Source organism: Stenella coeruleoalba (assembly GCF_951394435.1).
Source record: "Stenella coeruleoalba genome assembly, chromosome: 10".
Classification (NCBI taxonomy): Eukaryota; Metazoa; Chordata; class Mammalia; order Artiodactyla; family Delphinidae; genus Stenella; species Stenella coeruleoalba.
Window position 1 is genome coordinate 23,901,780 of NC_137156.1, and position 27,312 is coordinate 23,929,091.

The 27,312-nt window shown below is 48.8% G+C and overlaps 1 protein-coding gene and 1 long non-coding RNA gene across 2 annotated transcripts; one reads left to right on the plus strand and one right to left on the minus strand.

Annotated features, from left to right (window-relative positions):
• Positions 1-4,405: 4,405 nt before the first annotated feature.
• On the minus strand, positions 4,406-5,945 carry LOC307193199. The gene is made up of 3 exons (XR_013830250.1): positions 5,757-5,945; positions 4,756-4,842; positions 4,406-4,541 (listed from the first exon to the last, which is right to left on the minus strand). It is a non-coding gene; the product is annotated as an uncharacterized lncRNA (long non-coding RNA).
• Positions 5,946-14,386: 8,441 nt separating this feature from the next.
• On the plus strand, positions 14,387-26,965 carry LOC307192395 (butyrophilin subfamily 1 member A1-like; the record flags this gene model as incomplete). The annotated part of the gene is made up of 9 exons (XM_079933219.1): positions 14,387-14,471; positions 17,042-17,389; positions 19,691-19,972; positions 20,088-20,288; positions 20,557-20,577; positions 20,671-20,697; positions 21,767-21,793; positions 25,867-25,893; positions 26,304-26,965. The coding sequence occupies 9 exons, from the start codon at positions 14,387-14,389 to the stop codon at positions 26,963-26,965; spliced, it is 1,680 nt and encodes a 559-aa protein (XP_079789345.1).
• Between the last annotated feature and the right edge of the window lie 347 nt (positions 26,966-27,312).

Genomic DNA, 27,312 nt, shown 5'->3' on the forward strand with positions numbered 1-27,312 from the left:
TTACATAACCACAGTACAGCTATCAAAATCAGGAAACTTAGAGTGATACAATACTATTAGCTAATCTACAGTCCATGTTCAAAATTTGCCAATTGCCTCATAATGTCCTTTATAAAGCTTTTTTTTTCTTGGTCCAGAATCTAATCTAGGATTATGCATTGCACTTATTTGTCATGTCTTCTCAGTCTCCTTTATTTTAATAAAATAAAAGGATACAGTTCCTTAGATTTTGTCTTTCATTATATTGATACTTTTGAAGGATACAGTTCAGTTACTTTGCAGACTGTCCCTAAATTTAGGTATGTCTGCTGTTTCTTCAGTTTATGCATTTCTGACCAGGAATACCACAGAAGTGATGTTGTGTCCTCACTGCAACACACCAGGGGACACGTGAGCCAACATCATTCTTTTTTTTTTTTTTAAATTAATTAATTATTTTATTTTTGGCTGCATTGGGTCTTCGTTGCCACGTACGGGCCAAGTGGGGGTTACTCTTTGTTGTGGTGCGTGGGTTTCTCATTGTGGTGGCATCTCTTGTTGTGGAGCACGGGCTCTAGGCGTGCGGGCTTCAGTAGTTGTGGCTTGTGGGCTCTAGAGCACAGGCTCAGTAATTGTGGCCCATGGGCTTAGTTGCTCCGCGGCATGTGAGATCTTCCTGGATCAGGACTCGAACCCGTGTCCCCTGCATTGGCAGGCAGACTCTTAACCACTGCACCACCAGGGAAGTTGGAGCTAACTTCATTCTTAATGGTTGCCTAGTATTCCACTGTTTGGTGAACTCTAGTTCACTGAAACCAGTTTCCCATTGTGGGGTGGCACTTAGGTGGCTCTCAATCTTTAAAAATATGAGAAACTATGCTGCAATAAATATTCTTTTTTTTTTGCAATAAATATTCTTGAACTTACATACTTGAGTGGTTGTCTAGTTATTTCCTTAGGCTAAATTCCTAGAAGAGAATACTGAGCCAAAGGGTCAAAGGATAGACTTAAAATTTTTTTTTGGCTTTGAGAAGAATTAGGACATATATCTACTTGTAAGTCTCCTCCATTTTCCAATACGACATATTTTAAACATTCACTGTAGTTAAATACACAGTGTCTAGCACTAGTTACATCTTTCTAAAACTACAGTCATTTGTGACCACCCACACCATACCTGCACACCACAAGTACTATAATATGTTTTATATATTTAAACAGTCTACTCCCTTTTTTTTTTTTTTTGGCTTTGCTGAGCAGCTTGTGGGATCTTAATTCCCTGACCAGGGATTGAACCTGGACCCTCGGCAGTGAAAGCACCGAGTTCTAACAACTGGACCACCAGGGAATTCCGCCCATTTTTAAACTTAGGTTTTAAAGGGAATCTTTTTCTGTCTGGTTGTAAATAGAGAGTAGGCATCAAAAACTTCAGTGAAAGCAAAACAATGTTAGTAAATTCCAGACTGATTCTCTTCCCTGCAGAAGGAGGCTCCAAGTGAGGATAGACTTATTTTTAAAGCTTTTGGTACCTAAGTGTCATTCTCCAGAAAGCAGTGCAGGACTTTATATTCTTGGTAGTAGTGTCTGCACATGCCCTTACTCTCACCAACCCTGAGAATCAGGGTCGCCATCTTCCTGACCTCACACCTTTTGTGGAAAAGTAGGCTGGGGCACTAGGCTGTGACTTGAGAGAAAGAAGAGGAAATGGTAATGGAGACAGAGAAGGAGTGGTTAGGTAGCAGGGGAATCCAGAGGGTGGTGGGCAGAAACTGAGTTTAAGGACAATGTCAGGAAGGTGCAGAGCCCACTTCGTGCCTTATCTCTGCCTAAGATCTTGGGTCAGACAATGATTTCTTACATATGACACTAAATGCACAAGCAACAAAATAAATTGGACTTCATCAAAATTAAAAACATTTGCTCTCCAAATGGCACCTCAAGAAGGTGAAAAGACAAGCAACAGAATGAGAGCAAATATTTGAAAATCATATAGCAGATAAAGGACTTGTATCCAGAATATATAAAGAACTCTTATAACTTGGGACTTCCCTGGTGGTGCAGTGGTTAGGAGTCTGCCTGCCAATACAGGGGACATGGGTTTGAGCCCTGGTCCGGGAAGATCCCACATACCATGGAGCAATTAAGCCTGTGCACCACAACTACTGAGCCTGTGCTCTCCAGTCCATGAACCACAACTACTGAGACCGTGTGCCACAACTACTGAAGCCCGCGCACCTAGAGCCCATGCTCTGCAACAAGAGAAACCACAGCAATGAGAGACCCGCACACCTCAACGAAGAGTAGGCCCCACTCTCCACAACTATAGAAAGCCCACACGCAGCAACGAAGACCCAATGCAGCCAAAAGTAAATAAATAAAAATTAAATTAAAAAAGAACTCTTATAACTCAATAATGACAATTTAAAAATGGGTTACAGTCCCATAAATCTCTGAACCTCTGCTCATTTTTTAGTCTATTTTTTCTCAGTTGCCAAGATTGGGTAATTTCTGTTCACCTACCTTTAAATTCACTGAATCTTTCCTCTGTCTTCTCCACTTTCCTGTTACGCCAATCCATTGAGTTTTAAATTTTGATTATCGTATTTTTAAGTTCTAAAGTTTCTGTTTGGTTCTTCTTTATAACTTCTATTTCTTTGCTAAGACTATTAATTTTTTCATCTGTTTCAAGAAAGTTTTTCCTAGGGACTTCCCTGGTGGTCCAGTGGCTAAGACTCCACGCTCCCAATGCAGGGGGCCCGGGTTTGATCACTGGTCAGGGAACTAGATCCTACATGCTGCAACTAAGAGTTTGCATGCCTCAACTAAAGATCCTGCATGCTGCAACTAAAAAGATTCCACATGCCACAACTAAAGATCTCACATGCCACGACGAAGATCCTGCATGCCGTAACTAAGACCTGATGTAGCCAAGTAAATATATAAATAAATAAATATTAAAAAAAAGAGGTTGTCCTTGCTTGTTGCAGCATTTTTAATATTTACTTTGAAATACTTGTCTGTTGTAAATATATATCATATATTCCAACATTTAGGTCGTCTTGAGTGTTGGTGTCTGTTGAGTGTCTTTTCTTATTCAATTTGAGATTTTCCTGGTTCTTGGTATAAGTGCTTTTCTATTGTATCCTAGACATTTTGGGTATTACGTGATGAGACTCTTGATTTTATCTAAATCTATTTTAACGGATATCCTCTGATGCTGTGCCAGTGGGGGAAAGAGGGTGCTGCCTCATTGTTGTCAGGTGGAGGTAGAAGCCCAGTTTCCTCACTTGGCTTCTGTTGACATCTTGTTAGTGCTGGATAGGGTTGGGAGTTCGGGCTACCTGCTAGGCCTCTTCTAACACACATTGACTGGGAGAGTGTGAAACACATTATTACTGCTTCCATTTGGTTTCCAGTGACATTGTGATGGAGAGCTGAAAGTCCCAGGTAAAAGTCCCAGCTCACCAACAGGGAATAAACCTACCTAAGGGGGTAAAAGACCTGTACACAGAAAACTATAAGACACTGATGACAAGAAATTGAAGATGACACAAATAAATGGAAAGATACACTGTTCTCATGGATTGGAAGATTTAATGTTGTTAAAATGACCATACTCCCAAGGCAATCTACAGATTGCAATCACTATCAAAATACCAATGGCATTTTTCACAGAACTAGAAAAAATAATTCTAAAAGTTGTAGAGAGACACAAAAGATACTGAATATTCAAAACAATCTCAAGAAGGAAGAACAAGCTGGAGGCACCATAATCCTTGATTTCAGACTATATGACAAAGTTACAGTAATCAAAACATAATGGTACTGGCACAAAAACAGACACACAGATCAATGGAACAGCATAGAGACACAAGAAATAAACCTATGCTTATGTGATCAATTAACCTATGACAAAGGAGGCAAGAACATACAATGGGGAAAAGGCAGTTTCTTCAATGAACTGGGAATAAGATGACACAGGAGTTACTGTTAATGCTGTGATCTGGACATTGTGATTATGTCAGAAAATTTACTATTTTTTAGAATAGTACACTGAAGTTTGTGGGGGTAATAAGACAAAATGACCATGATTTGCTTTAAAATACTTCAGGGAAAAAAGAGGGATGGATAAAGCAAAAGTGACAAAGTTGAAAATTCTAGAATCTGGGTATGAAGAGTTAATTATATTGTTTTTATCTTTTTTTTTGCAGTATGTGGGCCTCTCACTGTTGTGGCCTCTCCCGTTGCGGAGCGCAGGCTCCGGACGTGCAGGCTCAGTGGCCATGGCTCACAGGCCCAGCCGCTCTGCTGCATGTGGGATCCTCCCGGACCGGGGCACGAACCCGTGTCCCCTGCATCGGCAGGCGGACTCTCAACCACTGCGCCACCAGGGAAGACCCGTATGTCCAAGTCTTGGTTGTGGGAAGGGAGAAGCAGGCTGACCCCTTCCTGCCGGGAGGTGGAAGTGTGGCTCTTCAGAAGCAGTGGCGGAGCCTGGCCCCTGGGAGAGGAACTGCGTACCTGTGCTGGGTGCAGCTCCAGGGTGACACGGGACCCTCACCCTGCAGTGAGGGAAGCAAACGGGAAAGACCAAGGCTGGGGAAGGGTAGGTCGCCTTGGGGCGAGGCAGCCTGCTCTTCTGTATTTTTAGCCAAGGAGAAGGTATCACCTCGGAGGAGGGAAGGGATAGAGTGGGAAATGGTGACCAGGGGCAGTGGACCACTTGAACCTCTGGATGTGAACTAGAATTTTCTAGTACCCCTTTGGGTCTCCTACCTGACACCTGATAGCAGGAGGCTGAGGCACTGGGCTTCCCTGAGCAGGCAGGTGGGGCAGGGAAGTCCTCAGGCGACAGAGGGACACCTGCAGAGAGAAATGGGGAAGAGCCTGGGAGTTCACTGGAGTCAGCTATTTGGGGAAAGGAGTATGTCCATATCTTTGTGGGGGGAGGGTTGTCTTCTGGCAGAAGCAATAGGTGGGTCACCTGGGAAGGTGCTTGTGGTAGAGACATCAGGGTGGCAATTCTCATGTTACCCCCTCCCCCAGGCCCCTTTGTCCTTTGTTGTGTTACTCTCCATCTGCACCCCACCCCCCCCCCCCCCCCCCCCCGCCCCAATCCTTTCTCACTTTTCCCTACCCTGCTTTGTAACCTGGGAGACTGACCTCCTTGGATTGATCACTGGGAGGGGGACTTGCTGGCGGCGGCTCATCGGGTTTGGCTAGTGGGAGGCACGAGGGGGAGACCTGCTGTGGAAGGAGAGAGGATGGGGTGCTTCTCTCACATTCCTTCCCTGTCAGTGTTGGGGTCCTCCCCTTGTCCCCTCAGGTCTGGTGTGTGTGTGTGTGTGTGGGGGTAAAGGCTGCCCAGTGCCTCAGAATCCCCTGCTGTTCCCTTCACCCAGTCCTCGCAGGGGCTGGACGAGAGCTGAGTTTCTCATGGGCTGGGGGCGCTGGGTGAGGGGCGGTGGGGAGATCCCTCCCCCCTCGCTCGGGACTGTGCTCTTCCTCAGCACAAGCTGGAGGGTGGAGTCTCCAGCTTCACCCTCATCTTCCAGCCTCCTGGGATTCAGCCTTCAACTCCTCCCTCTACCTTTGAAGCCCTGGTTCCAGCTCTCTGAGTCAATGCCTTCTCAGCAAGGAAGACGTCTCCCCAGAGAGGTCAGGCTCCCACCAGCCATTTTCAGCTTCGTTCCAGGAATTCGGAATTTCCCCAGGGGAGCCAGAGCTGAAACTGACGGCCCAGGGCCTCCCTTAGCTGTGTTTTATCTTTGGTGTACCTGAGGGGTCCCATGTTTTGTGATTTTCTCCACTTCTTCTGTTCTGTCATGCATCCAGGCTGTGAGGCTGCCTGAAGCAAGAGACTTCCTTTTTCTTCCCGAGGTGCTGTCAATAAATGCCCACTGAACCAGTGAGTGTAGGGAGTGTGTCCTATAGCCTTTTAGTACGGATGCCAGGAGAGGTGAAGGGGGGGGGCAGGTGGAGGAGGAAAGCTTTTGATTTGGGGGAAATGGCAGAGCCAAGGCTGGGCCTTTTGCAAAGTCAGGATGTACGTGTGTGTGTGTGCGCGCGCGCGCGCGCGCGCGCGCGTGCACACGCAGGTTAGTGAGGAGGGGTCCATGAAGGGGGAGATCCTCACCTTCTCAGGCTTCAGGGAGCAATGCGATTGGGGAGCGTCGTGGGATAGACGAGTGAGTGGGGACTGGGTTGGATGGAGATGCTGTCGTTGTCCCAGCACTGTCCTGTGGGAATTCAGTTTTGTTCTTAAAACGAACACTATTTTATAAAAAATAAATAAATAAAATAAAAATAATAGATAAAATGAATAAGAGCTAACTCTTCAGTAAGTCAGTAAATATTTGAATTAAGTGCCCCCACCCCAGGACACTCCCTGGTGTCCCTTCCTGTCCTAACTACCCTTTAGCAAGGCAGGGAACCCATCTGACTTCTGCCACCACAGACGCATTTGCCTGTGCTTTAACTTCGTATATCAGGGATCCTGTAGCGTGCAGTCTTTTGTGTCTGGTTTCCTGTGTCCCGGTCCACTTTTCTAAGATTCCTTGTCTGCTTCTCCATTCCTTCCCTCAGTGTCTCCACCCGGGAAGCGCTCTGCCAGTCCACCCTGCTGGCCACAAGGGGGCAGCAGAACCCGGTGGAATCTGGGCTGACCCAGCAGGGCAACGCTTCTCTTGGACCCTGGGCTCCTCCCACCCAGGTAGCACCCTCTTCCTGGGCTGCCTCCCAGGCAGCTGCTGCAGGTGGTTCTGCTGCTTCCCTCTCTGACACCTGCTGCTTTAGAGAGGATTTCTGGACTGGAAGTTTGGAGCTTGGGTCTCCAACCTCTTTGGATCACCCGCTCCTTCTGGTAATATATTTTGAACATGCAGCTATCAAATACACACAAATGTTGTACAGATTATAAAAACAAACACAAGTAACACATGGAAAGAGATAAAACTAAAGCATTTATAACAGAACTTCGAATATTTCTTCTGCCTCCCCTCCTGCCCCCAGATCCCTGGAGCACCCCTGGGGCTGGTTCACCCCTACCTGGTGGCCCCTGGTTAGAGCTCAGCTGAGCTTTTTTGGGGGGTGGGGTGGAGCCTGTGGATTTGACACACAAAGGTCTGATCCTGGCCAGGTCCCCTCATATTGTTGAACCTCTATTTCCCAGCTGTAAAATGAGGAAAGTTAAACTTTCCTCTGAGGATTATAATAAAGTATGTAACGTTCAGAGTAAAATGGAACTGGGTGAACAGTGTGCCTGAGTAGCTGGTGACACTCATTAGAGAGCAGGGCCCAGCCTCAGGGCTTCAGCCTGCAGCTCAGCCTGTGGAGACAAGTCTCCTGACATGAAGGAACAGGGCGGGCATCCTGGGGGCTGTTGGAATCGGCCTCTGAGGGTTGGTCAGGGCCTCTCCTGCCTTTACTGCCCAGGTCTCTCTCCTCTGATTCTCTCAGGGACAGAGGCCAAAGCGCCAGAACTCCAGGCCTTTCCTGTACGTTGGCGCTCAAATCCCTCCGAGCAAGACTTGCCTGATTAACTCTTGACTGTGGGTGGGCCTGACCTATGGGATTGAGAGACTGAGTAAGTACTTCCCAGGTTGCTGAGTGGGTCACCCATGTGGGCAGTACAGTAACTTTCTCTGCAAAATTCACTGACATCTCAGTGACTAGGGAACGTGCTTGAGACACTCTGGGCAGATGTGTTCATTCAGGTGTCCTGTCCCAGATGTGCCAGGGCTGAATGCCAGGGGGATCCTACCCCTTCCTTCTTTCCCCTTCCTCCCTCCTTCCCTCCCTCCCTCCCTCCTTCCCTCCCTTCCTTCTTTCCTTCCTTCCTTCCTTCCTTCCTTCCTCTTTCCTTTCTTATACTATCTTTGTGTTTCCTTTCCTATTAATCTCTTATTATCTTTTGTTTATTCATTAATGTAATAAAATTTATTACATTTTCCATAAGAATGTCTTTCTCCCCAGTCTCCCTCCTTTACCTTTATACATCTCAGGGCTCGGGCAGGAGTGATGCGTCTTCATGTCCCCAGGAATCTCAGACTTTGGAAGCAGAGTAGATTGTCTACTCAGAGGGTGGTGGGGTAGGTGCTATGGTCCAGGTGGGTTCTGCAGCCAACCTCTGGGTGGACCCGGGCAGCACCCACTCTTGGGAATGAGTAAGGGGCCTAAGGAAGTCTGTGAGCCACCTTTGGTTGGATATTTCAGTTTTGGAGATGACAGCCTATTCTGGGAGGGGCTGTCCTTCCTCAGCAGAGGGGCAGAAGTGCAGGTTCAGAGGAAGGTCATGGCCCCAATTGTGCCCTTGGGGCTCTGCTCAGCAGGCTTCCAGGGCAGAGCTTAGCCCACCAGCCAGGGCCATCGTTGTTAGAGAAGGAGGGAAACACTTTAATGTTGAAATAAAATCATTGCCTGGTGTGTGTGTGTGTGTGTGTGTGTGTGTGTGTGTGTGTGTGCGCGCTCCTATTTTTTAAAAAAATAAGTATCAAAGGAGTTGTTTAAACTTTTCCTACAGTGTAAATTAATCCAGTGAACACTTCAACTTAACAGTGTCAAGTAAAATAAGCTGTACCAGATTGCATGTTTAAGAAAAAAGGGGATTAATTCTTTCCATCCACTATGACATTTTTAAATTAATTTTTATTGGAGCATATTTACTTTACCATGTTGTGTTAGTTTCTTGCTGTACAGCAAAGTGAATCAGTCATCTGTATACATATATCCACTCCTTTTTAGACTTCCTTCCCATTTAGGTCACCACAGAGCAATGAGTAGAGTTCCCTGTGCTATACAGTAGGTTCTCATTAGTTATCTATTTTGAACATAGTAGTGTATATATGTCAGTCCCCATCTCCCAGGTCATCTCACCCCGACTTCCTTTCTTGGTAACTATAAATTTGTTCTCTACATCTGTGACTCTATTTCTGCTTTGCAAATAAGTTCATCTCTACCATTTTTCTAGATTCTACATATAAGTGATATTATACGATATTTGTTTTTCTCTTTCTGACTTACTTCACTCTGTATGACAATCTCTAGGTCCATCCACGTCTCTGCAAATGGCACTATTTCATTCCTTTTTATGGCTGAGTAATATTCCATTGTATACATGTACCACATCTTCTTTATCCATTCGTCTGTTGATGGACACTTAGGTTGCTTCCATGTCTTGGCTATTGTAAATAGTGCTGCAATGAACATTGGGGTACATGTATCCTTTCGGATTATGTTTTCCTCCAGATATGTGCCTAGGAGTGGGATTGCTGGATCATACAGTAATTCTATTTTTAGTTTTTTAAGGAACCTCCATACTGTTCTCCATAGTGGCTGTACCAATTTACATTTCCACCAACCGTGTAAGAGGGTTGCCTTTTCTCCACACCCTCTCCAGCATTTATTGTTTGTAGATTTTTTGATGATGGCCATTCTGAGCAGTGTGAGGTGATACCTCATTGTAGTTCTTTTTTTTTTTTGCGGTACACGGGCCTCTCACTGTTGTGGCCTCTTCCGTTGCGGAGCACAGGCTCCGGACGCGCAGGCTCAGCGGCCATGGCTCACGGGCCCAGCCGCTCCACGGCATGTGGGATCCTCCCGGACTGGGGCACGAACCCGTGTCCCCTGCATCGGCAGGCCGACTTTCAATCACTGAGCCACCAGGGAAGCCCCCTCATTGTAGTTTTGATCTGCATTTCTCTAATAATTAGTGACGTTGAGCAGCTTTTCATGTGCTTCTTGGCCATCTGTATGTCTTCTTTAGAGAAATGTCTATTTAGGTCTTCCACCCATTTTTTGATTGGGTTGTTTGTTTTTTTGTTATTGAGCTGCATGAGCTGCTTGTAAATTTTGGAGATCAATCCCTTGTCAGTTGCTTCATTTGTAAATAGTTTCTCCCATTCTGAGGGCTGTCTTTTCATCTTGTTTATGGTTTCCTTTGCTGTGCAAAAGCTTTTAAGTTTCATTAGGTCCCATTTGTTTATTTTTGTTTTTATTTTCATTACTCTAGGCAGTGGGTTGAAAAAGATCTTGCTGTGATTTATGCACTGTAACATTTTAAGAATCACAGTTCATTTTACATCACCATTGCTTTATGGCTTAGGTGTTTATCTGAAACTCTTTGGAAAGCACTTGAAGCGAATTAAAGATAAGAGGTGCTATGTGGCTGTTACAGAAGAAAGTAAACTATTAACCCACTAGCATTAGGATAATTTATACCTTGAGAAAGAAAAATCATCTGTGGCTAGGGAGCAGCCTTTCTCGTTAAAGCGGCTGGAACATGACCCTGATGTCTGGGAGAGGGCAGTGAAGTATGTTGTTTGATATCCATCTTGCCAGTGTGTTCCAGTGTCCTTCCAGTGTGCTTCCAGAAAATCTTCCCTGTACTTTGTCATCCCTGCTGCTCTTCCCCTCCCAGTATGGAATCAAAGGGCTGGCATTCAGGGTGAGATAAGCTTTCCGGCCAGATCATCTTGTGGCATTACGGAGTCCAAGGTCCCTTTTTGCTCCTGCTTCCTGTGGAGTTGTGTGTGGAGCAGGGGGCTCAGCTGGGCGGGGTTTGAGGGCTGGAGGTGGTGGGTGGGGCAGCCTCCCTGCATCTCTAGCCCTCCGTCCTCTGTGAGGGGCCTGGACTAAGTGTCCTCAGTGGCAGGGCTCTTATCTTACTTCATGTCTGTGTGCATGTGTGAAAATGATGTGGCGTAAATTCGATTTGTGTGACTCAGTTCCTGGCACTTAGTAGGTATTCAGTCAAATTTAGTTTTCATAAAATTCCTCTAATGTTTCTCAGGCCTTGAAAAATCTCCTTGTGGGGAAAGGATTGGTGGAGGTAGTGGGGGCTGAAGTTTAGGCAGACCCGGAGGCTAATATTTGTTCTCATCTAATTAAGTACTTTTGTGTTAATGTGGATTTTCCAAATACTCCCGAGTGTAAGTAGATATTAGTAAAGATGGGATTTTGTGGGATGACAAAGGGGGCTGTGTTTGGGTATATCCAGAATTCTGGGTAATAGGTCATGCCAGACTTCGGGCAGAAACCAAGCATCCCAGGCATCAGCGGGTCGGTCAGTCCTTGTTCCATGAAGGTAAATATAACAGGCCGTTCAGAACAACCCAGAGTGAACGCAGGTTGAGAGAGATTTGCTGGGTGTGTGGTTGTCAGTCTGAGATTTGATTTCCTCGACTGTAGAATGAGGATAATAATGACAACCGCCAGGCAGAAGTGAGGTGTGAGAGACACTAGGAAAGTCACTTTACTGTGAACCCCCCACGTTGGGCAGGCTTGAGGAAGCATCAGAAGTGGTTGAAGCTGATGGTTCTGGCCAGGGCTGTACTCAGTGATGCGTTTATTTCTGGGGTAGATAAGAAAAAAGAGGGGCAGATGGTGTGGCTCTTGCATCTGTCCAGGGGCTGACTTTCAGGGTTAACGGTCTTTGTGTTTCTGTGGACTAAAATGTTTTCTGAAAATGGGCGAGGCTGAGTAGCCCATGCGCTGCTGAAGAGACTCCTGAAAATGAGCTCAAGTAATGTTTATTGAGTGTTTACTACGTGCTGGACAGCTGAACAGGACACACAGTGGCTCCTCTCCTGGATCCCCCAGACATTCCTCACCTGAGCACAGGTCAGGGCTGTGGAGGAGACAGGGTGCAACCGAAACCCCAGAAGCATGTGTGTGGGGCCCACAATGGGGTTCGGGAAGTCAGCAAAGGGTCCCCCGAGCAAGGTCATTTTAGGTGAGAGCTGGACGTGAGGAGGTTGGGGGAGGAGGGGGCGGGCAGGAGCATCCAGTGGCTGGTGAGGAGGTCCTCGGCTGGGAAGGCTCGGGGAACTGGAGGATCTCACCTGAGGCCAGTAAGGGAGCACCTGGGAGAACCAGGGGATGAGGTCAGAGAGGACGTTGGAGGCCTGGGAGCCACAGAGGAGAGGTTAAGCGGGGAGGTCCCTTGAGGGGTGAGCCAGAGAGTTGACAAGAGACGATGTGAGAGGATCATGACCTTGGAAGGCAAATGAACTGGAGGAGGCGAGGCTGGAGGTGGGGTGGGGGTGGGGAGACCCACGAGGAGACCACTGCTTGAGGCAGCTGAGAAATGAGGGTGGCTTGGAAGTCGGTGCTGGCCGTTGACGTGAATTTGTGAAAAATCTTGAACTTTTTGGAAGTAGACTGGGTGGGAGAGTGGGGTATGAAGAATGCCTCTCAAGTTTCTGGCAGAGAAAACTGGGGGAACACAGGTGCCCTTTACTCAGTAAGCAAACTGCAGGTGAGGGAGCGGCAGGAGAGGAACTGCCAGTCTCCCTGGTTTTTCTTTGGAGACCAGCCTTTCCTGGTGTTCACTGCAGCCTGTCAGGGAGGGGTCTGAATGGCTGTACCCAGGCCACGGGTGATATAAAGCCTGAACAAGCCTTAGGGCACTGTCCATTCAGCATGGGCAGGGCCAGGGTCCTGGAGCTGGTTGTGGAAGCTCCTGAGGCTGCCAGGTTGTGGGGAGCTCCTGGGTCATCTGTTGGGGAAGAAGAGAAAACAGCCACACTGGGGGCTGTGTTCCGGTGCAGTTTACCGGCTGACATTGATCGTCTCAGCAGTGAGCCCCTGGGGCACACAGACCAGGCAGGGGGCCAGCTAGTACCCTTGGCTGTGCCACACACACAGTCCCCACTGCCGAGGTTAGGCGCCAACCCGGAGCGCAGCACTTGTCCAAATTACGGTTACCGAGTCTGTGAGTCTATCTGTCCCGCTCAGGGTGGTTTCAGCTTACTTGTATCTACTCTCTTTTGCTGCTCTGATCATGCTGTTTCCTTTGTGATCGCTGGGTGACTGTCCAGAGGACAGGGCAGAGTCTGCTGGGATTGCTTTTTCCAAGTTTCACTTTCAAATAGTGGAAGGAACCAGAGAAAGGTGGACTCAGCTGTCCGGGATCGTTTCAGCGGGGTCCCCATGGTCCCCGTTTCAGCGGGGACACCCCTGGGCCAGGCTCTGCTGCTTCTCCACTCTGCTGGGAGCCGCCTGCCCCTCAGACGTGAGGAACTCAGGTTTCGATCTGGAATTAGGGTTTGGGGCTCAGAGTGACTAACTTCAGGTGCAAATTTTGAGGGCAGATTTGGGGTCTGCTGGGGTCCCTGAACCTTCTCACGCTGCTGAGTTGAGAGACGCTTCAGAAGCCCCAGCCTTTCCAAGCAGGTAGGTTGGTTTCGAAGACACCTGTGGGCCAAGAAGAGAAAGCAGGGAGCAGCTGGCTGTGAGGAAGAGGATGAGAAGGAGGTGGGGCTGGGGGCAGGGGTGGGTGGCGCTGGATGACGGTGTGGTTCTAGGAAGACCCAGGACAACTGCGGTGAGGGGTGTACCTTCCTTCCTTCATTTTAATGTCGTATCTCTGGCACTTAGTAGTAATAGGCCCCGTTCTAATTACATGTAGTGACTCTAGAAATGTAAATTCCTGGGATTCTCATGAAAACTTTGGGCTCTAGATGCTGTTAACATGCACATTTTGTAGATGAGGAAACAGGAAGAGAAGGTTGAGAAACTTGGTTAAGGTCGTCACACAGACAGTGCCCCAGCTTTCGGGGACTCAGCAGTCGGCCCTAAGAATCTGTCCTTCCCAGGACCCGAGGCTGCCTCGTCCCCCACCCTGAACACTAAGTCATTTCTCGGACCAGGACTCATTTATCTCCTCGGCTGCTCTGTTTCCACTGGGATCTTCTACCCCAATGCAGAAATCTTCTTCAGAGGCAGTGAGGGTGAGGATTAACCTGTCAGTGGGGATTGGCTGGGCACCGGGGTGCAGGGCCATGTCCTTGGTCCCTCTCAGGAAAGGGCTGGGTGGGATTGAAGTTCAGGTCAACTAAACAAGCAACAGAGGCAGCACAGGGTACCTGTGACGGACCCACAGTCTCCTTGAGGAGGACGTAGTGTGTCTCTGGGGCTTCTCAGTGATTCCTGGTCACTCTGGGGGGCCACAGAAGGACACCAAGTGAGAACTGGCCTGTCCTTCGTGGTGAGGGGCCTGAGTCTGGGTCTCTGTCCCGGGGCATCACCGGTGGTTGTGAATAATGGGGAGATGGAGGACGTTTCCACCACAGGGCCCCTGGTGCTGAGAAAGGAAGCACCTGGTTTTCTGGGCAGAGTGGGTTGCGCTGCAGGTGCCATTGGGGTGGGAAGGGAAGGACTGTGTTTTTCCCAAGCAAAGCTAGTGGTTGTCTAGCCCCACAGAGGCTTGCTACAGGGGTGGGAAGCTCCAGACCCAGGGCTTTCTTGGTGTCAGGGTTGTGGGAGGCCACCACCTCACCAGCGTAGTGATCAAGCAGGGGGCTCTGCTCCTGGGGGGACTGTTGCTGGCCCTGAGCCCTGCCTCCCCTCTGGGGCCCCAGAGCTCCGGGCCGGCCCTGCCTCCTGCCCTGTGTCCCCAGCTGACGCCATGGGAGATCTCTCCAGCTGCTGTGCGCTCTGCCCCCTCACCTCCCTGCTCCTTCTCATCCAGCTGCCCACCGGGGGGTCCGCAGGTGAGTGTGCCCCACCCCTCGTCCTGTGTCCTCGTGGGTGAGTGGATCCCCGGGAGCTGGGCTGGTTCAACTCCACCAACCGTCAGGAGTGGGTTGCTATTTGAGGAGTCCCTTCTCTAGAAAAATCATGATGCTTCCCCAACCAGTAATTGTTATTAAATATTTAACAAGAGTCTCTAAACCATAAAATAAGGATAAAGGACCTCGACATTTGTTCAGTTATGAACTTATGATGTTTTAAAACATCAACTGTCAAAAATATGACCATACTTTTCCAGTTAACTTTTTTTTTGGGGGGTGGCACACCGGTCCCTCACTGCTGTGGCCTCCCCCATTGCGGGGCACAGGCTCCGGACGCTCAGGCTCAGTGGCCATGGCTCACAGGCCCAGCCGCTCCGCCGCACGTGGGATCCTCCCGGACCGGGGCACGAACCCCCGTCCCCTGCATCGGCAGGCGGACTCTCAACCACTGCGCCACCAGGGAAGCCCTCCACTTAACTTTTGTTTCCCAGCTTTATTGGTATTGAAGTTCTTATTCATCCATTACTTCACTTCATTCTATATATATTTATAAGGTGTCGACTACGTGTTAGGTACTATACTTGAATAAAATAGAGAGAATCCCTGTCTTTTTAGAGCTTACACTCTAGCAGGAGGCCATGAATAATAAATGCAAGAAACAGCTATATTAGTCAGTTTGTTAAAAGAGATGAGAAGAGGATTTCCCTGGTGGCGCAGTGGTTAAGAACCCGCCTGCCAATGCAGGGGACACGGGTTTAATCCCTGGTCCGGGAAGATCCCACATGCCGTGGAGCAACTCGGCCTGTGCACCGCAAATACTGAGCCTGCGCTCTGGAGCCCGCGAGTCATAACTACTGAAGCCCCTGCGCCTAGAGCCCGTCCTCCGCAGCAAGAGAAGCCACCACAATGAGAAGCCCGTGCACATCAATGAAGAGTAGCCCCCGCTCGCCGCAACTAGAGAAAGCCTGTGCTCAGCAACAAAGACCCAACGCAGCCAAAACTAAACCAAAAAAAAAAAAAAAGAGAGATGAGAAGAGGGGGGCAGTGAAGCCGTGTGCTGGGGTGGGGGGGAGTCAGGGGTGTGGAGGTGGGAAGCGGGCAGCAGCGTGTTCAGTGAGGTGGTCAGTGAAGACAAGGAGATGAGAGCAAAGACCTGGAGGAGGGTGTGAGCCTGTGAGGGGTCCCTTGGAAGGATGGTTTCTGCAGGAAAGAACAGCCAGTGAAAAGCTGCCCGTGTGCCTGGGATGTTCAAGGGACTGTGGAGGAAGTGTTGGCTGGAACAGTGTGAGCGAGAGGGAGAGATGCAGGAGTTGGGGTCAGAGAGGCCCTGGGGGTCATCCCCACCGGGCCTGTGGTCCACAGGCGCGGGGGGGGTGGTGGTGACGAGAAGCCATGGCAAGGCTGCATGAGCAGAGTAAGGATATGGTTTCCAGGTTGAAGAGTCGCAGACACAGGACTGGGGAGAGGAAGACACAGGGAGGGAGTCTACTGTCATCCTCCAGGTGAGGGACAAGGGTGACTCAGACCAAGTCTGAGCAGCTCAGGAGTGAGAAGTGGTTCTTTGGGGATCCAGCGGGGCTGTGCTGCAGAAGGGTCATGTCGTGGCCCATCCACAACGCCTCAGAAGGCCAATGTCTCTGAGAAGATATCGGTGGGGTGAATATGGGTTCCTGTGGGCGACGAGAGTAAAGGCAGGTTTTTAATGAAAATAGCATTTGCGTCTAGTTTTTAGTGCACTTGTAGTTCAGTTGAGGAGAAAGTCATGAGCACAAATAATTAAGTTAGGGGAGGCAGTGGGGATGTTTCTGGGTGTGGCTGAGTGATCAAGGAGTTCTGTCCTAGGCCACAGGTATTCTCTTTCGTCAGGGTTCAGTCCTGCCCAAGAGGGGCCAGGATAGAGCTATCGTTCTCAAAGTAAGGTCCCTGGAACATAAGTTTCAGCATCTCGGGGAATTCTTTTTTTTTTTTTTTTTTTGCCTCTCCCGTTGCGGAGCACAGGCTCCGGACGCGCAGGCTCAGCGGCCATGGCTCACTGGTCCAGCCACTCCGCAGCATGTGGGATCTTCCCGGACCAGGGCACGAACCCGTGTCCCCTGCATCGCCAGGCGGACTCCCAACCACTGCGCCACCAGGGAAGCCCTCGGGGAATTCTTTAGAAATGCAGATCCTTGGGCCCACCCAGACCCACTGAATCAGAAGCTCAGGGCGGGGGTGAGGGGGCAGCACTGTGTTTTATAAGCCCTCTTGCTGATTTTGCTGCATGCTGAAGATTGCCAACCACTGACTTAGAGTTTTCCATGAAAGAGTGTGAAAACAGCAGTACAGATGGATGAAGGATTCTCTGTGACATCACTTCTGGGTCATAAAATTGTGATCAGGATGTCTTGCGGAGATTCAGAATCATCACAGCTCAATCCCTCAGGTCATGATGGCTCATGTTATCCAACACCTGTCCCCAGCCTGCCCGGGCCTTCCCACCAGACTGTGTGTGTTTCCTGCCCTCACTCTGTGTCTCTCTTCCTTTCTCACTCCTATGTCTGTGTCCACAGTGGGGTTCTTCGTGACCGGCCCCTTGGATCCCATCGTGGCAGTGCTGGGCGGAGACACCGAGCTGCCGTGTCATTTGTTCCCACCCATAAGTGCAGAAGACATGGAGCTGAGGTGGTTCCGCTCCAAGTCTTCAGAAGCCGTGTTCATCTATCAAAACCGAGTCGAGCAGAATGAGGGGCAGATGGCTCGTTACGCAGGGCGGACCTCGCTGGTGAGCGACTTCCTTGCCCAGGGGCAGGCTGCCGTACGCATCCAGAGGGTCCAGGTTTCAGACAATGGGCTGTACACCTGCTTCTTCAGAAAGGGAGGCTTCTACGAAGAGGCGAGTTTGGAGCTGAAGGTGGCAGGTTGGTGACTTGAGTTATGTTTTTGACCTGGAATACTGGAGTTGGGAGGAACTTCAGGGACCATGTGAATCAGCCCCTCATTTTACAGATGAACAGGAGGCTCACCCACTCATTCCGTTATTCAGTGCAAATGTATCGAAAGCCTACTCTGTGCCACATCCTATTTTGGGCACCTGGGATACATCAGTGAACCAAACAATGCTGCCTGCTCTGTGGAGTTTATATTCTAGAGGCAATCCATAAATACTAGATCAATAGGTTTTAGTGCTTTTCTATGTATGGGAAGATGCAAGAACCTGGGTTCATTAAATTTTTTTTCCCTGAGATATCTCTAACTATCTAAGGGGCTTGTTTTTCCAAAGTACAGAGTGCCTTATCCTATTTTTTGGTCCTGAATTCCTTTCGCGGTGTACTGTCAGTGAGTGGCTACAGTGCTAATGACTTGATCCTTGTAGAATTGCGTGGTGGGCAACATTCTTTGTTTTACATGTGTCATCTGTTGCCATGATAATGCTGTGTAACAAACAGCCACAAAAATCACAGTGGCGTATAACAATGACCATGTATTTAATTCAGGCATGGAGGGAGTACAGCGAATCTGGACTGTATTTGACTAATCTTACCTGGGATTATTTATACATCTTTGGTGGTGTTGGGGAAATACAATTAAAAACAAAATCTCCCAAACCAGAAATTGTCTTCACAAAGTTAGTAGAGAAAGAATACAGTTTTATTACTGAATGGGCATTAAACCAGAGTGTGATACACATCACAGGCAATCTACTAAGAGATCGCAAAGACAGAGAGAAAGTTCCCCCTTTCATAAAGTCAAGCAGATACGACCCATTACATACATGTTTTCAAGGTAAACAGTAACTAATCCTCAGGTCAGAGGACTTGATAGCACCATCTGTCACATAATTCACCCTCAATTTTCCTGGTAATTGAGGTGACTATGTTAGCTAACTGGCTTTATCCAGAGGAAAAACAAATTCTTATGCCTTTATGACAGAAGGTGGTTGTACAGCTTGGAGTCTGCCTCTTACCCTTCCACAGGGAAGGCGAAAGTTGGGTGCTGTCTCCCTTAACATTTATATTTCAAAGAGATGGTTTCCAGGTCCTAGAGAAAGGCATTCGTGGTTTCCAAAGCTGGCAAGAGGCCTATCTAGTTTTCAAAAAGGATTTATATACATTTCAAAGTGGAGGGGGTGACTTCCCTGGCGGTCCAGAGGTTAGGACTCCGCCCTTCAAATGGATGGGCTGCGGGTTCGATCCTGGGTCGGTGAACTAGGATCCCACGTGCCGTGTGGCGTGTAGCCAAAAAATTAAAAATCGACAAAAAAAAAAAAGGAAGTGGGGAGAAAATACCTACAATTACAGTTTTTCTAAAGCAAGTGTTCTAAGAAAAAGGATGGGAGGGGAATTTCTTCCTTTATTTTCAATGCAGAGAATGACGCCTCTTAATTTTAATTCTTATCTGTCCTTACAGTCGGCTGAGGAGGCCACCATAAGGACCTTTGCTGGGTTTTTTCAACTGGGTGTTGGTTGATCTAGGAAAGCTTCAGCTGAAAAGGCTGCACCAGACCAAACATGGCCTCCCTGTGGCAGAGGGTAGCCCAATGGCACGAGGATGTTAGAACCTCTGCTTGGGTCACATGGCCTAGTCTCTCACTGGCTAGTTGAGTCACCTGACCCGGCCCAGAGGCAGAGTGTGAAGGCATCAGAAAGTGTGTGGCTGAGGGCCAGCTGGATATAAAGAGGGAGTGACGATTTGGGAATCTTTTACAATCAGTGTATCACAGATGGGGCAAAATCACGTATTCAGTTCTGGAATTTTAAGTTTGACGTGTATGTGAGGAGTCCTGGTGGAAATAACCCATTGGATGTGGATGTATGGAAGGGGAGTTCAGGGGATAGGGTTGTCATCTGATCTAATTTTGGTGGTGATTTTCAAAGAGAGGCAGTGGGTGTGGAAGCCGATGCCCTGGGAGAGTGTGTGAGGTGAGGAGAGTCGAGGATAAGGCTGGGACCTGGGACCACATTCCTCCTGTTTCCACTGGGTGTCAGCCCTTGCACCTGCATGACTGGGGAGAAGAGCCCCAGCGCTCTGAGCCCCCGGAGGTCCCCACACCCCTTCCTTGTGTTCCCCGTGGCAGAGCGGCTGCCTTTCTCCCTGCAGGGAACAGCCTCCCCCAGAGCCCCAGATTGCAAGGCTCCCACTGGAGTTGTGCGCACGTAGGCACTGCTGGGGTCCCCAGGACCCAGGCGGCCCCCCTGGGCTCTACATCTTGCCTCCCACAGGTGTGGGCTCTGCCCCTCAGGTGCGCATCACAGGGCCCGAGGAGGATGGGGTCCGTGTGGTGTGCACGGCCTCAGGGTGGTTCCCGAAGCCCCAGGTGCAGTGGAGAGACCTCAGCGGAGAGAAGTTCCCGGCGTTCTCCGAGGCCCACAGCCAGGACGCTGAAGGGCTGTTCAGCGTGGAAGTGGCTCTGGTGGTGAGAGACAGCTCTGCAGGGAACGTGACCTGCTCCGTCCTCAACACTGTCCTGGACCAGGAGAAGGCCATGGCCATTTTCATCCCAGGTCAGCGCTGCTCCCTGCATCCCGCGGGGCTGGGGGAGCGGGCCGGGCGTTCTTGAGTGTCCTGGGCTTGGGTGTCTTGGTGGTGGCCCTGACGGGGCCTCTGCCCGGGCCGCAGAGCCCTTCTTTCCCCAGGCCTCTCCCTGGAAGCTGGCTTTCTTAGTGAGCCTGACTGTGCTGATGGCCCTGCTCCTTGGGGCTGGATATTACACCTGGAGAGAACATTTCGGGAAGTTGCTGGTGATGCAAGAAAAGGAGAATCTGCGCCTGGAGAAGGAGCAGGACTGGCAGACGAAGGAGGAGGTGCTGAAGGACACAGGTAAGGCAGGACAGTGGCCAGGGCTGGAGAGCATGGCAGCCGCACTGAGATGGATGACCGACCACAGAGCCTTCCTGAGTGCAGGGCTCCAGGGAAATCCGGGCCCAGGGCAGGTGGCTGGGGAGACCCAGGGTGGATGGCTGGAGCCAGGGAGGCCCCGATGGGTCTGGGGTTAGAACCTCCTCCAGGTTACACACAGAGAGGTGGTATTTTGTGGATGCTTTTTCTTAGGGATGGGAGCTCATGCTTCTTCTGCACTCTCTTTCAGATGAACTCCGGACAGAACTCGGTAAGTTCTGCTTTTCCCCCGAGCTCTCTGCATCCCCGTCAGAGGAGACATTCTGCTTCTTATTTCACCTGCTTCCTGTGTGTTGCCTTTCAGGCTGGAGGAAATCCGCTTACCTGGCTGGTGAGTGACTCTCCTGATGTCCTTGGGTTTCCTGTGCTCCTGTGACAAGGCATCCCGCTCCTTGCTTCTGTCCAGACACAGCCGTGTGGACCCCCTCCCTGGGGCGGAAGTGGAGGCTGCTGGGAGGCAGAACCCAGCTGCAAGGGCTCTCCCAGATCCGGGCCGCTGATTCCCACCCAGTGCTTGGGAGCCTGGGTGTGACGGTGACCCCAGGGTCCATCATGCACCCTGTGTCTTATTCCAGCCTTGACTGACCCACCATATTGATAGTTTTCTAGCCTTGAATGCCCCTGGTTTTCAGACAGTACCTGGAAGCAAAAGTCATGTGCTCTGAGATTGCATTAAAGGAGCTATCCAGATCAGCGAGGTGATTCAGTTTAGGAGTGTGACCTCCTGTCTCCACCCCAAAACAGCATCCAAAGAGGGTCTGTTCCCCCTAGTTTCTTTGGGTGATGATCAAAAAGTTATGGGGGCATAGCTGGGCTGACCATGCATGGGAATGTGATGGGAAGGGCTGTCAATGCCCCAGAATAGTGATGTTTACCTCTAGAAATATTTCATCTGAAAAACATTAGCCACTTTTACCCCAGAACTCAGCTCACATTCCTGTTCTTAAATAGTTCGCATTTCAAGTTATTTCCCAAATATACCTTTGCCAGAAAAAAACTGAATATGATGATGCTTTCTTACAATTATTGAATAATTTATATTGTTTCCCTAAAATGTTTTCACACATAGTAGGAAACATTTTGATCCTTAGTGGCAAAAGTCAATGTAAGTAGAATAAGAATTTTTGAGGCACAGAACAGCTAAGTGACTTGCCAAACATCACACAGGAGCAGTGGGACAGTGGTGTAAGCCAGCCTGTAATGCAGGGCTCCTGACCTGTGGTCCAGGGAAATTCCCACAACACCTGCTGTCTGCACATAGCAGGGGGTCACCTCCCCTCCAGCCTCTCCACGACCGTAGTTAGTCTCACCTGCAGAGCAGAGGGGAGGCACGGGCCAGGGGATTCACAGCGAGCAGGCTCGTTCTGGCTGAGGTCTCACCAGGGTGTGTTCCCTTTCAGCCTGGAGGAAGGCCCAGCTGTATGCAGGTAAGTGGCTCTGAGTTCCTGTAGCCTCCCCTCCCCAACCTGGACTCTTCCCTCTTCTCCATCAGGGGACACATGAGGGTGCGGTTGGTGTCCCTGGTCTCCTTGTCACTTCTGTAGCCTCTATCCAGAGACCGCAGGGACTCCTCCTTGGAACACAGATCTGCCTTCATTCCGGCCTGTCCTCTGCTGCAGGGCGCTGTCAGGGTTAGCAACGCCCTCCCCAAACACCTGGCCCAGCTGGAACTGCTCACTGGTGCAGTGACCATGGAGAGGTCAGTTGTGAGGAGGGACAGCAGCAGGGAACCACCGTGTGGATCACGAATCGCTCACCTCTGGAAGATTTCAGAGATCATGCTTGCCTGCTTAGGACTCAGGTCTTCCCAAGGGGGCCCTTGGTTCTTGATCCCTCTTGCTCCAAAATTCCTACCCCTTTTGGCTCTAGTTTTGGTTTTCCCGCTTCTTCCTGGTCCTCTGGGATACTGGTCTTCTCTCTGCTTCCTCTGACTCCCTGTCCAGGCTCAGTTTCTTCCTCCAAGCCTCCTTGGTTGCTGAGGAATGAGTTGCTCTAGAGCAGGTGTTCTGGATCTGGGGTCCAGAACTTCTGGGATGTTGATGGACTCCTGGGGTGAGGGTCTGTGAAAGATCTGAAATTATATGAAAAATCCTGTGTATATGTTTGTGTAATAGGAACAAAAAGGAACAACCATTATGTCTCCTTTTCGGAGAACTCTGTGTTCACTGATAGGCTCATTCCTGGTTAGGTTTATTAGGGGCAATGTGTGAAGAAACATAGAGGAGTCACGATTCTTTCCCAGAGAATGGGTGTGGAGCAAATCAAGGAAGACAAGACCAGAAAGAGGAAGAGAGGAGGAGATGAGGAGGAAGTTGTGTGTCTGAGATTTGTCTTATAGAGATTGGGGTTGCCTGTAGTGGTGGAAGAGAGACCACAAGGCACAACCATGGTGGTTTGAGTTGGGGAGCACACAGAGGATGTGCAAGTTATTTGGGTGCACGAAGTGTAATCAACTCCTTGATACCACTTTGAGAAATTTCAGTCAAGACACATTTATTTTTAAGCCATTTTGAGGTAACCCTCTAGTTGAGTTTGCCTCTGATAATGAGACCATCGCAATCTTCCCGTAGTGGTCAGGGCAGGAGTGTGGTATGGGGCATCCTAGTGCAATGTAAGGTTGTCCCAAGGACCCTTTAGCTTTGGGGTGAGTTAAAGATCTATACCCTCAAAGCCTGTGTAACACGCCCTTTCCCTGCTTGGAATGTTTTTGTTTACAGTCAGGAGTATAGATCATGAGAGACAGAGAGGGGTAAACCAAGGGGTGAAGGAAGCATGAGGACTGAGGATCTCGTCTTAGGGATTCTTACCGATTCTCCCTGGGATTTATATGTTAAACAGGAGGATCAGATCGTCCTCTTTTACCATCTCCCCTTACCTGCTAGATTAAAGAGCATGTGCGTTAATGTATATCTTGTAAACCCTTCTATTTTGTAAGGACAAATCCCATTACACTAGAATCAACATTTTCGTATTGGCAGGTTCATAGTGTGAGGTGATCAAATGTTTGATCTCTTTTTATTCATAAAACTGGCAAAACAATTTGTAATTTAATGATTTGCTGTGGAAATTAAGTGAAGAATAGCATCACACTCGATACATTGTGGAGTCTCACAATTAAATGCCAACTCTCTTTTCTCCTCCTCCCCCTTCTTCTTGTTAATCTCTATCACTCGTGATACAGACATTTATAGCTGGGTGTCAACTAGTGTCTTGGTGAAGAACAAGTAAGTTAAAGTTCATTTTTTTTCTCAAAGGGTCACATGGGTCAGGCCAGTTTTTGTGATCTTATTTCCATCAATCAAATGAACAGAGACGGAAATGCCAATTTCTGCATGAACCTGTATTACGTGGGGATGGTAGTCACAAATTTGCACCCCCAATGTGCACGGAAATGTCATTTACACACTTCTACAAATGTTCTGATCTTGTTCCCGAGTCTTCACCCTGTTGGAGGCAACAGCTCTCCCAGTGCAGACATTTCAGGGTCCCATGACTCATATAGGTTCTGGTTTGGTTGGCGGCGAGCTTCCTTTCTTCTTCCCAAAAGGGAGTATGGAGGTTGGAAGAGATTATGTGGCCTTGGGTCAGTGGAGGAAGGGATCCCTCTGCTCTCCCTTAGTCATATCAGGCCATCATCCTGGGGGGACTAGCCTGACCTGGTCCTTAAGATTCTTGGTCTGGGGTCAGCTGAGGAGCGGCAGGTCCTGTCTAGCTATTTAGGCACTTGTTTCCCGCCTACCCTTAACCCCATCCCAAGGTTCTTAATACATCCATAAAGTTCCCTTTACCACAACATATTTACACATTTTGGGGTTTAGAACATGGACATCTTTGGGGGCCTCTCACTGAGGTTCTCCTGGAAGCTTACAACCTCTCTGGGCAACTAGAGGGGGAAGCAGATGACTAGTTCCAGTATTTTGGGTTCTCCCTCACATATAGGGGTGTTTTTGCTTCACTAACCCTGCGAAAAGGGGGAAGAGAATTCGTTAGTGTCTTTCCTCTTACTGAATGTGTGTCTTTCTCACTTTGAACATCTGTCTCCCTTCCTTGAAACCTTTCCGTTGCCTCCTAACTGGGCAAGATTTCTCTGATGCTGTATCCCGAATTCTCTCCACTAATGGTTTATAGTCAACTTTCCAGTTCAGTTAAGCCAAGTTGTATTCTCTCTACTGCTGGCTTAGAGGTAACCTGCACGTTCAGCTCAATTAATTCTTTTTTTAAAAAATTATGCCATATTTTACTTCATAAAAATAAAATACTTCCCTCATCAAAACACCATAATACAACAACAAAATACAAACAAACAAAAATGGCAAAAAGGAAGAATACTTGCCCTGGATGTGACATACAAAGGCTTAAAATGCTAAATAGAGAAAGACCTAGTGTAAATCAGTATAAAATTACCCCCCCCTCCACTGGAACTGGCACAAACATGCAATTCATAAAAGAAGAAATTCCAAATCAATAAACACATGAACAAATATATATCTTCACTACCTATCAAAAGATGGGATGAAAAGGTAGTTTTATAACTGATGAAAGGAAATAATTAAGTACAACATTCTAGAGGGAAACTTGACATTCCATGTCATAAGCTCTGTTTTTTGTTTTTTATTTTTATTGGGGTATAGTTGTTTTACAATGTTGTGTTAGTTTCTACTGTAGCTCAATTAACTTTTTTTTTTAAAGTAATTAATTTATTTTTGGTTGTGTTGGTTCTTGGTCTCTGTGTGCAGGCTTTAGCTGCAGTGAGCAGGTGCTACTCTTCCTTTTGGTGCACGGGCTTCTCATTGCGGTGCCTTCTCTTGTTGCGGAGCACAGGCTCTAGGTGCACGGGCTTTGTTAGTTGTGGAACGTGGGCTCAGTAGTTGTGACTCGTGGGCTCAGTAGTTGTGACTCGCGGGTTCTAGAGCGCAGGCTCAGTAGTTGTGGTGCACAGGCTTAGTTGCTTCACGGCATGTGGGATCTTCCTGGACCAGGGCTCGAACCTGTGTCCCCTGCATTGGCAGGCGGGTTCTTAACCACTGTGCCACCAGGGAAGCCCCTCGATTAATTCTTTATAATTACATGAAAGCCTTGGAAATTTTGATATCCCCAATTCTTTCTCCAGAAAACCTAGTTTTCAGGATGGATGAGTGGCTAGGGACTTCAGAAAGCTTCATTTTATAGTGAAATCTGGTGAAATATCAATTTATGTTCAAATTGATATCAGGCCTCTCAATCCTTCAGTATTAAGTTCTATGGCTTAGCCTTCAAGGGAGGCTGAAGCATGATGGTTGTGTATGTGTGTGTGTGTGTGTGTGTGTGTGTGAGAGAGAGAGAGAGAGAGAGAGAGAGAGAGAGAGAGAGAGAGAGAGAAAAGAAATACATGCATCAGTTGAAAGTTTCCAAAACATTTTCCTTTATACCTCTCACATCAGTATGCTTCCAAAGACTAAGCACTGACCCTGATATGTAGTCTCTGCAAACCCCTGATATGAAACGTGTGGTTCTCTTGTAGACTGGCGGAAGGAGAAGTTCCAGGCCTGTGAGTGACTTCGTGTTCTTTCTGGATGTTTCTCCTGCTGCCCGCGTGGCCTCTCCTTCAGTTCTCAGTGGTGATGTGGATCCGGGCACCATCAGTGGTGGGGGGGCGTTGTGGTGCTGATAGTCACGTAGGTGGGGCTGGTGGGTGTGACAGATATTGGATGCTAAATAGATATTTTTCAGTCTTTGAAGTCCAGGCTGGTCCTCAGGGCCCTGTGACATATGTAACTCTGAAATTAGTCTTGTGGATCCTTTTCCTGTTTGGAAGGCTGTGAACTTGAGTCACAAGTTTCTAATCTAGGGGGGCTTAGCCTTCTCCCCATGCAGCTGAGAGTCCAGCTTCGGGGGTGGTTGTGCGCTCTTATTATGGGGCAGGGGAAGGCCTTGCATGATAGGCAACTTTCTCTGCAGGGCCTGTCACTCTGGATCCAGGATCTGCCCATTCAAACCTTGTCGTCTCTCATGAAAACACGACTGTGGCCTGGAAGGACACCAATGGGAGCTCAGAAGACACCTGCAGCGTATTGGGCTTTGAGAGCATCACATCAGGGTGCTGTTACTGGGAGGTGGAGATCAGGGATGGAGACCGAAGCGAGTGGGCTCTGGGGGTCTGTAGGGAAGATGTGGACAGGAACGGCTGGTATGCAGAATCCCCAGATAAGGGGTTCTGGGTTGTGGGGAAGTATGAAAGTAGATATTGTGCCCGTACTGTACCTCTGACTCAGCTATCCCCCAGACAGGTTCCCCACAGGGTAGGGGTGTTCCTGGACCATGAAGAAGGGGATGTCTCCTTCTACAACATGACTGATGGCTCCCACATTTTCTCCTTCCCTCGGGTTTCCTTCTTTGGGACCATCTTTCCATATTTCATGATCAGGTCAGGAGATGTGTCCCTGACCATCTGTTCCAAGGAGGGATGGTCTGAGGGGCACCCTGTGCCCCATAACAGTTCTTTTCTGGAGGAGCCTGTGAGCCTCCCAGGGGAGGGGTTCAGCTCAGGCTCTGCTGCTAATGCTGCCCCAGTGGCTGAGACTCCATTACTCCCCTGCAAACCAGAGGCTGTGTCCCCATAGGGCTCGTCACTGTCCTGGGCCCCTCGCTGTGGGTCTTCATGGAGCTGCAGACCCCATGTTACAGAGGCCTCTGCGGTGAGTCCTGGATGGCTGGGAGTCTTGCCCTGTTGCTGTGGAGGCAGACTCCTGGGTGTAAGGTTATGAGAACCATCAGTTCTTGCCTTGTGCTCAGGGAGCAGATTATAAAAGCTGACTCTGAGCGCGTTTCGGGGTAGCCTGAATTTTACTCTGGGAAGTTGTTTTTCTTTCGGTAATGAAAAATATTTCATGAGGGTTTTATACTGTTTGGATGTGATAGATTGAATTACTCTGCAGAATAAAGTGGTGTTTGCTGTATCCAATTTGAG